The sequence below is a fragment of the Gavialis gangeticus genome, unplaced genomic scaffold (genome assembly GCF_001723915.1).
Source record: "Gavialis gangeticus isolate Ggan-Ray unplaced genomic scaffold, GavGan_comp1, whole genome shotgun sequence".
NCBI classification, from domain to species: domain Eukaryota; kingdom Metazoa; phylum Chordata; order Crocodylia; family Gavialidae; genus Gavialis; species Gavialis gangeticus.
The window spans coordinates 19,730,588-19,740,893 of NW_017729001.1; the positions used below are offsets into that span (position 1 = coordinate 19,730,588).

The 10,306-nt window shown below is 41.6% G+C and overlaps 1 protein-coding gene across 15 annotated transcripts in view; it reads right to left on the reverse strand.

Moving 5' to 3' along the window:
• The window catches only part of FBRSL1 (fibrosin like 1), an 838,232-nt gene extending 827,938 nt beyond the window's left edge, over positions 1-10,294 (reverse strand). For 11 of the 15 annotated variants that reach the window (XM_019507023.1, XM_019507018.1, XM_019507019.1 and 8 more), the window contains exon 1: positions 9,625-10,294. In XM_019507023.1, the coding sequence (XP_019362568.1) occupies positions 9,625-9,918 (294 nt within the window). In that variant the 5' untranslated portion in view covers positions 9,919-10,294. The remainder of the gene's footprint in view (positions 1-9,624) is intronic. The other 4 variants (XM_019507029.1, XM_019507022.1, XM_019507028.1 and 1 more) reach the window with 2 other exon arrangements.
• Positions 10,295-10,306: the final 12 nt, after the last annotated feature.

Sequence of the window (10,306 nt, forward strand, 5' to 3'; positions counted from 1 at the left end):
AAAAACCCCCCCCCCCCCCAAGTAACTTGCTATTAGATTCTGCTGTTCCCCCACCCCAAGATAAATGCTAGTCCTTTGTGCACTCCTTTCCTTTCCCACTCAAAAGATCTGACATTTTTTCCACTGCTATTTTCCTTCCTTGTATGGGTTCCCCAGGAGTTTTTTTTCCCTTTGCTGTAGGCTCCTTGACCATATACTTCTTGTGGCCTACAGTCCCTGCTCCAAGTACAGCCCTTCAGAGCTCCTCTCTCTATTCTAAGCAGATTTAGGAACAACTTCCCTGTTGTCCCTCCCCAGCTCCTTAGCAGGCTCTGGTGGGACCTAGCCTTCCTTGCATTGATTAGCTCTCTAATTCAGCATCACTAATATAGCACCACTGGCAGAGTAGTGGCAGAGAGGTTAGGTCAGGGGTGCTGAATACATGGCCCATGGGCTGGATTCTGCACGCAGAGGTCCTCCATCCAGCCTACCAAGCTACTGGCCTCTGTTCTCCCCACTGCCACCACCTGTCCCATGGATCCAGCCTGCAAGAATCCCCACAGTCCAGATCCAGCCCCACAGTCAGGCCATAAAGTAAGCTTGACACCCATGGGTTAGGGCATCTTGGTATGGCTCCAGAGAGGACAGGCAGAGGCTGCAATGGCCTGTAAATAGGGCTATCTGGTCATTCAAGCAGAGGGAAGGTTCAGGCAGCCAGATGTGATGCTAACTACATCACTCTGTGATGTCAGCTACAGAGACTGGCATATTTATATAGTGCATATAATTGCACTAGCCCTATAGGTCACTAGGCTCAGCAGGCCTTTGACTTGGATATCATTATTGATGGCACAATGACCAGAAGTTGTAGCATATGCTTTTTGTTTGTTTGTTTTTAAACCAGTGACTCAGCTATGCCTGCTTAGAACAGGGAACAGGAGCCCTGAGATCTGTAAGCAACCACATTTTCCCCCTATGGCTAGCACATGTCCTAGTGATAAGTTACAGGCTCCATTTTCTCCCTGAAGACTACACCTTCCAAGACAGTGTCTCATTTTAACATCAATTGATTTTTTTTAAAAGTGCTTTGGATTAATAATGTGCAGACTGATTCTCCTTTCACCATTTCAATAGCATTAGTAACAGCTAGTTTGTTTTGGAAAAGAAACTACTTTTTAAAGAGATGCGGTAGAGCCAATAAGACAGTGCTCAACTACATGATAGTACAAACACCTCACTCCATGGCAGTATCACTGCCAAAACAGTCACAAGCCTGCTGTTCTGGAACACAGCAGAGCCAAAACAGTTAAACAGCAGGAGCTACTTCACCTACCTAGAACTCCTTTATACCTTTACTGTGATAAACTAAAGGCATTAGAGTGCAGTGAATTGGAAACTGTTCTCACTTACAGCAGGATATCTGGTACGTTCACATGCAATGAATACCAGGATGCACATCTTCCGTAGTGTATTTCAAAAACTTTAAATCAACTCTGCTTTTTAAATTAAAGTTCATCCCGCTGTTTCAGTTCTGTTGATACTATTCACTACCAAGTACCTGCTACAATACTTCAAGACACCTGCCCAAGGTTCCCCCTGCACCATGCCACTGTGACAGACTGATCGCTGCCAAAGCTGAAGGTATAGCCAACTTGCTACTGCACTTTCTACACCTGAAATTCACAAAATTTCAAATGATACTGGCACAGTAACCAAGTCTACTCCTAGTGTGGACAGTAGCAGCCAACTATAGCTGACAGTAGACAGCCTGCCATATCCCACAAGAGTGCAGGAAGAAGGAGAAATTTTAGTCAAGGACAAAGGCACAGCTCTTTCTTTAACTTCACAACCACAGGTGGTACCCACAGAAGCATCTCTATATCAGTACAGCTGTCCCTACACTAGGAGATTGAATCATTTCCACTGTATCAAGTTTTAAGAGGATACAGTCCCAAGGAAAGAAACTGTGCTAAGATTAACCCTTTCATACAGCAAGCAAGAATTCAGTTTGGCACACACCAGACTGGACATGCCAAGAAGCCAATACCATTCTTAAGGTCCTCACAGCTTTGCACTGCTATACTCCCACACAGATGCTTGTAGGATTCAAAATCTCTCATATCTTTGCGATGGTCAAGATAAAATGGTAAAAACTAAAAAGAAGGTGTCTTTCACTAGCATACCAGGAAGAAAAAAAGTTTTTACAGTCTACTTCATTAGAAATCAAATGCAGTACTGTAAAAATAAGAGCTTGATGTAGGTTTACTGAAGCATTTTTTATAAAACATCTGAGCTGTTATACACACAATACATTTGATTGTTAAATATGAAATAACATGTAATTTTCTTTTCACTATTGCTATTTTAACTTTTTTTGATCCGTCTCTTTGGATGGTGAAAGCAGGCTGGTCAATTCCAGTTTTGTTCAGAGTCAGCTCCAGTCAATTTCAATTTTATGTTCTATTACTCTGGCTATAATGCTGAAGCATTTGGTTGTCAACTCCAGAGGGGTACATTTGTTGGAAAACCCTACTTACTGGATTTTTTCTTTCAGTGCTTTGAAAATTTTTGCCTGGGTCAAAGGTTTGTAAAAGAAACCATCAGGTCAAATTTGCTCCAAAACTGAGGATCTCTCACAGTAAACTGCACAAAACTCAACTGGTTTGTTTTACAAGGATGTAGGTATCAGTTGACTCAGCTGGGATTTGCACCTGTGGTTTCACAAGAGTACAGGGATTTTACAACTCGATGCTCAGGTCACCAAGCTCTCTCCATTCCCTGATGAAAGTACAAATATGTTAAGTAGCACTCACCTACATAATACTGTAGAAGTGACATGACCCAGATATGTAGCAGTACTTTCATGGTGCAGTCAGACTTCATTATAGTACACAATCACTTCTCCTGCATGACTAACTTGCATGTAACAATATGTCCATTGATTTCACTGTGCATACGCTATGTGGGCAGGTCTTACTGATGAGGTATAGATTCCCAATACTGACAACAAAACTTGATCCTTACTCATTGCTACCTGCCATATAATTAGGTTGTGTGTGGAATCTAATTTCCCTCTCTCCCTGGGATTTCTCAGAGTGCAGACAGTTGTACATATGGCTTGAATCTTTCCAAACCTACAGACCCAGGTTCTAGGGGGGATGAAGGAGGCCTGCTATTAAATGGACTCTAAAAGACAAAGCATAAAGCAGATAAGATGCGTCGCTACTCTCTCATGTAGGACAAGATTATAAAGAATGTTTCTTATAATGAGTTGCCTAGATTTCTGTTTTCAAATTGTAAGGGAAAGAATCTGAATCCGTGAATGTGTCAACTGAACTTTTCTTGGACAACCATCTTAAAGGCAACCTATCAAGTGTTTTAAAATGGATTTAGGGTATTTTTACTGCTTTACTACATATAAAATATATTGACGTGCTTTATTTTAGAAAGCATTTACTTCTTTTTTTTGTTTTTAATGTTTTTGTTGGGGGAAGGAACATCATTGTGAATCTTGAGAAAGTCCTTCTCCAAACAACGTGTTAGTGGTTCAATGAGTGGTTAAATGAGTGTTGACAAAAAAAATCCCAAAACTGTTAACAAACTGTTTCCCTCTGTTGCTTCAGTTTCAATCTCTTGAATCCTTTATAATTTTATTAGCTCTGAAGTCACTGTATAAAGTTTTTCCAGGGTAAACAATTTCCAAGTTAAGAAAAATATTCAGGAGAGAACCCCTTTGGCCTTCCTTGTCCACATCACTAAGTATCATGGGGCACAAACACATTATACCATGTTCACAAGTCACCATCAAAGTATATTTTACAGTAAAGGTACAATGGACTTGCACAGATTGAAAGGGTCAGACTTTATGTTAAATATTAATCATTTCAGCACAAACTGGATTACTATGAGGCACTGAAACCCTGCATTTCATCCCATTCCTTCAACCAGCTCCCAATAATCCCATTGACTTCTACCTTAGCTTGTTGTAAAGTAGCTTTCAACCGTGGACTCTTAGGGAAGACTGGGGTTCTTTTGGATTAGGACCTTCAGCATCTTTTAGTTGTCCGGCATTGATAGGAATTGAACAGAAGAATTCATTACAGAAATGGAATTAACTATACTATTTTCTGCTAAGCCTAAATGAAAGGAGTTTGTTCCCAGAATCTGAATGGGAACTGCCGTCTACTTTGAATCCCTTTGCTTATATAAAACTTTCAGTAGAGCAGAGCCAAAAATACTGCTGTCAGAACAGAAATGAATTATGAAATTTCAGAAGCCAAACACGTGTGCCGATTTCCACACCACTAATCAGACTTCTCTTTCAGGTCACAACTACTTTATAATAAAATTGGTGTCCAAAACCCATGGGCAACATTTGACATTTGAATGGACAAACTGGACATTAAGACTAGAAAGAAGCATTGGATCATTCCGTAAAGTTTCCTACATCTCAAAAGCCATTCAGTTTTACCCAAATACCCTTTAGCAAGTGGAAAACCAAGTCAAACTACATACGTTGGTCCTCAGAACGTGCTTCTGTGTAAACAATGGATTCTCTTGAAGTCATTTAGAAGCCCCACACTAATTGTAATACCTCATCATTACATAGATGAACTATACCACTTCTTTTTTTAAACTGACAGATAACAAATTAATAATTACAGAAGGTTTGGATTTCTGAGAGAAGGGGTCAGTTTCTATTTGCAAATAACAGTCAGCTATTATGGGAACAAATCAGTTAAATCCAACATGCCATCAGGGAAATAAAAAAAGAAAAACACTTACAGTGATAACTTTGAAACCACTGAAGATTTTTTAAGAATACCATCTTAAAAATACTGACTTCACAAATTGTCACAAGACAATTAAGTACAAGGGAAAGTACACTAAGTGGTGGAAATCACTGCTTTAAAGACAAGTGCTTATTTATGGGGGGAAAAAAACATAATGACATGAAACTTACAAAACATATAAAAAGGAGATGATCATAAATTAGAAGTTACATAGTTTAGGTCAGTGGAACTACCACAAAACTTTTGGAACAGGAAGTTGCAGTTAAACACACTGGCTTTCTTATCAGCAAAAGATCAGAGCAACAGTAACAGCACAGCGTATAACATACATGTGAAAACAGTCGTATCTAGATAATAACTGAAGAACTTATGGATTCAGTCCAGAAGTTTAGTATCACCACTACGCTTTCCAGGTTTCGCTACACCAAAATGCAACCAACAGCTTACGCCTCTGCTAAATCACTCTAGAAAGGAACAAGATGGGGAAACTGTCATAACGTTAACTGCTTCAGGGCATGGACTGTGTGCGCCTTTATGGCTGACACTGCTTGTGCATACAGGCAGCGTCATCAACTACCCATGTGAGTAATCTCAGCACAACCTTAAGTAAGGTCTGCCTTTTATTGCATATGACACAGCACAAAATGCATTCAGATCCTCCAGAAGCTTCAATACTACAAACAAGCAAAACATGCAATAAAAATAATACTAGTAATAAAAACTTAGACCTTCCCAACTTTGCTAAATCTGTAAAACTGATGAAAAGCCAAAATTCTCACAGAGTAACAACATTTACAACAGCTTTGAGTGAACAACTGATTTCAAAGATCTTTCATTAGCATTCTGATGAAGTTCCCCTTTTAACGCAGTTTTTATACTTGAAATGAACAGCTATGATCAGGAAGAGTCCTTAAATATAGACTCATTCATCTAATATTTTTCACTCTGATTCACCAATCACCTTCAAGAACAATTAGCAACTTCATCTGAAGGTAGTGCATAGATACACTCTTGTATGTACCATTCATTTCAGAATACAGTTCAAAATTCCCCTGGTTTTCAATCTCTCCCCACCCCAACCATGGATTTTCCTCAGCCTGCTCTGCGACCTGCTCTCTCACTCTTCTGTTCATAGCGCTCACTTTTTTGACCGTGCACTCGGTCTTGTCACCCACAGTACAAGTACCTTCTTGCGCGCAGTCCACAAACTAAAAGTCTTCCAGTGGTTGTCCATTGCACTGAGCATCTCAAAAGAAAATATTTTTCTTTCACCTGCCTCTAACTGTTAGTTGAGGTCTTTCATACAGAGTCAAAAAGAACGAGTAGAAAGTGGGACTGGAAGGGGCTACATACTAAACATTTTCAGCTGTTTGACCAGGGATTGATACAGTAGATACTGGAGGCTGCCAGGGGCGGGAAGAGGTAGGAGAGGAGGTAGGGCAGTTTCAGTTTCTTGTGCCCATAAAAAAAATTGTTGGTTTGTTACTGTTTTTTGTTTGGTTCTTCTTTGAGACACAGAACTTATTTTAGAACTTTCTCTATTAAGATCCCAAACAGCTTGGGATGGGAGAGCTGTTTAGATGAAATCACAAACAAATATATGCAAAGTTGAGACACAAGATCTCAGATACTAAAACACACAGTTGGAACATGATGTATTGGCTTAGTGAAAACCTACAGTGCCACTTCTTACCCATTGAGCCAGAAAGTTAAAAAAAAAAAATCGTAAAGTATCTCCTATCTCCTCACCAGCAACATTAATCCCCAACACAGCTCAGGCTGCTGCTATCACCACTTCAACATACAGGAAGAGTATATATAGAACCATTTATTTACAGGAACATTGGTAGAGAGTTTTTTGAAGTGGGGAAGGGGATTTCACAATATTTGGGATAAACAGAACTTGAAAGCAGAGAAATTTGTTTCTCTCTCTAGCCATACATCAATTTAATTTCCATGGGGGAAAACCACAGTTTAGCTAGCTATCTTAACCTAATCACAGGTCAATGTAAAACCAAATGCCGAAACAGCAACATGAGAAAGGGTCATAATGAAGAGCTGCCACACACGCAAACAAATGCCTTTTTAGGCTTAAAAATTAAAGAAAATGGTTAAGGTGGCAACACACAGCAAAAGCATCCTCAAATTCTGCTGCCTCCTAATAAAGTCAAGGAGCGGTTGATTAAATCTAGCTTTTTGTTCTATTATTTGTCCTCAGACTTGATGCAATTTTTAAGCTATCATTAGAGATTTTTTTAAGAGTACTTGCAACATAAAAGATGCAGGTTCTCAAAGCCAGAATAAAACCACCTGTTGTAGTCAAGTACATTACAGAGTATTGCTTCACAGTGTTCCAAATTACCTTGCAGATTCAGTTATTTATGTGGGCATATGTTACTTTAAAGCAGTTTTGTCTTGATAATCCCCTTTGCTTGCTGCTACATCAAATCTGCCAGGCATTACCCATTGTCAAAAGCAGCACTGCACTTTTGTAAGAAAAATCCTCACAATGCACAGTAATTTTTTTTTTTTTTGGTTACTGGAATTTATGAAATACACATGATCACCAGGGCTTTCAAAAGCACCTCAAGTATTACGTGCCTCCCAGTTCAATACATGAAAGGAACAAGCAAATTCTGCTTACTCTATTTATTCTGACGAGCCAATTAAAATCTAAGATGTTGAAGTGCATGTACTCTCTTGCATGTTGATAAAGACTGCAGAAATCAATTTCTTTTTATGTGCTTCTCAAGTATTTTGCTCTATATTCAGGAGGGGGCAGTTGTATAAAGCATCTTCATAGAATCCTACCCCAACAAAGGGGTAGGATTTTTTTTTTTTTTTTTTAAATGTCACCCTCTTTCTTTGTGCACAATGCCAACTGGGCCAGTTATTGTTTGGGTGATAGCCATATACCACGTGGGATTTTCTTCTTCAGCCCTGGAGGGTCTGCACCATCATTTGAATTATATTTCCTAATAATATGCTCATGGCAGTAGAAAATTTAAAATTTCTCAGAGATGAATTTTCCTTTCTTCACTAACGGCTCTGAGAAACTCAATGGTTTAACTGGACCTATCTCCTGATGTGTGCTTGGCTTATGAGCATGCCCAGAAAAAAACAAACAAACCACACAGATAGGTCTATGTCACCCGTTTTAAAGCAACACAAAACTAGATAGTTTGCTCATTATCATCTGCGCATAGACATACTATTTAGTTGAAATATGAAGGTAATATGCCGCAACAGATTGTGCTGTAGGCCACAAAACATCACCCTTAAGTCTAATCATAAGTCATTTTTCCACTCCAATATTTAGACATCCAATGTTATTCACTGGAAACCCAGCCAATTTTTTTATTTCCATGGAAAGTCAGGTTCTTTGAACCATGTTTTTGCCAACCCAGTCCCACAAGAAACAAAGAGGGTGCCATGCATTAGAAACCTCCCAATACCACTGCAGAGCAGTTAGTCATCTCTTATCCCATATCATTTATTGCAATAAAAGTACCACGTATTTCTTCCAATAATGAGGTGGCCAGTGAAACAGAGGGGAAATACAAGACCAAGGGAGGTGGCACTTGATCTGAAGTGTAAAGGGATTGCTGGGTATTATTACCCATTACAAGAGACTTTACAAACACACTACTAAAAAAAGGTGATTGAGCAAATCTTGGTAGCCACAGGGCCACTGAAACCACAGGACAAGAGGCCCACATCAAGATGCCTGGACTGGAAATCAGGTAGCCTGTTTGTGAAACCTTCTGACAAAATAAAGCCTTGATATCTGGCTGTAAACGTTATGAACACTACACAGATTAATAAGAAGTGTCAAAACTGCCACAACATTTTACAGTTTATTGTAATCCCAGTGACAAGAGACCAGAATGACAGGAAATCCAACATACAAAAAACCAAAAGCCATTACCCACATTTTTGTGGGAATACAGAATACTGAAGAAAGTGAATGAAGGCACAGTTATCATTCCTATTTACTCAGAATATAAGTTTTTTCTCTTCCATGAGTGACCTGTTAGGTGCTCTCTCTCTTACCAACTCAAATTTTCCTCCTCTCATGCAAGCAAAACAAAACAAAACAAAAAGAAATCCAAAGCCATCCAAAGCTTTAGCTTGTCATTGCCCCTCTGAAAACATTAAATTTCCTGCTCTGCTTAACTCAGCTCAGACAAGACAGGCAGTATTTGCTCAGCAAATATTGTCTGTAATAAGTTAGACAAGCCATATTTTTTGCCAACCTATTACCACCAGAAAAAATACGTACAGTCAACAAGAGCCGCAGAACTTGTTCAATTACCTCAAAAATGGGAATTACAACCGAGGGATTAGGAGGCATTTAAACGTCTCTTTTTCCACCAAAACGTCAAACACGGGCCATTCATTAGCCACCTCCCAAAGCAGATCAAGTCACATTTTGGCAGTCTGAATACAAAGTTTGAGGGGTGACAAAAAAAAAGAAAAAAGGGAAGCCCTATCTCTACGGCTCAGCCATTCACAACCATGCCACATTATCCCCCTCCCCCCCAAAAAACCAACCATACAAGGCAAACACCTTGGGCAGAGAGTTGGCAGCCCCTGGAGATGGTGAACTAGCGTTTTCTTCACTTGACACTTGAGAGGAGTGGAAAGGAAAAGTACGGCCGGCCCCACCACCGCCGGCCTGCAGGAACTTGCCGGTGACCCACAAGGGCTTCGGGGGGCACCAGCCAGCCCCGCTCTTCCCACCACTCACCCATCGGGCGAGGCAAGCACCCCTGGGAGCGCAGCATGAATCCTGGATGCCTTTTCTCCCCTCCTGGGCGACACGAGCACCCAGGAGCGTCCCACCTCTTACCTCCAAGGCTTCCAGGGTGTTGAAACTGGCGATAGCAAAGCCGTCAATTAAATCCTCTTCTTGGGAGCTGGATTCCCGTCTCCGGCGCCGGGGAGGCCGGGCATTTCTCGCCGTGGACGCCTGGCTTTTGGGATGCGGGCAGTTGTGACTGGTGTTTTCCTTGCCGGGGCTCGGCTCCTTCTCGGAGCCCGACGACGGGCTGTGGTGCCGGGGGTCCCGGGCGGCCGCTTCCCGCCGCCTCACGCGGTCCCGCTGGGACCGGGACCTGCGGCTCTGCCGGATTTTCCCATCCATGTCCACACACGCACCCCAACACCCCCCAAAAAAATTAAAAATAATAATATAATAATAAAATAATTTTTAAAAAAAAATCGAGGAGCGAGGGGAAAAAAAGGAGGGGGGAGGGGAAACCCACCCCCGCCTCCCCGCCCTCGGGAGGGAGTGACAAAAACAGAAGAAGAAGAAAAGCCCCGCGCTCAGCCTCGGCTCCGGGCGGCGATAATCCACAGGCGGCGGCGGCGGCGGAGCGCGGGTAGATCCACGAGATGACCTTGACCGGAGCCGGGGCCGGGGCCGGGCCGAGCTCCCCCGGGGCCCGGGCGGGGCAGGGGGCTGCGGCCCCGCTCACTCGCGCCGCAACTTTGTTGCCATGAAGGGACAGAGCGAGCGAGAGAAAACCCCC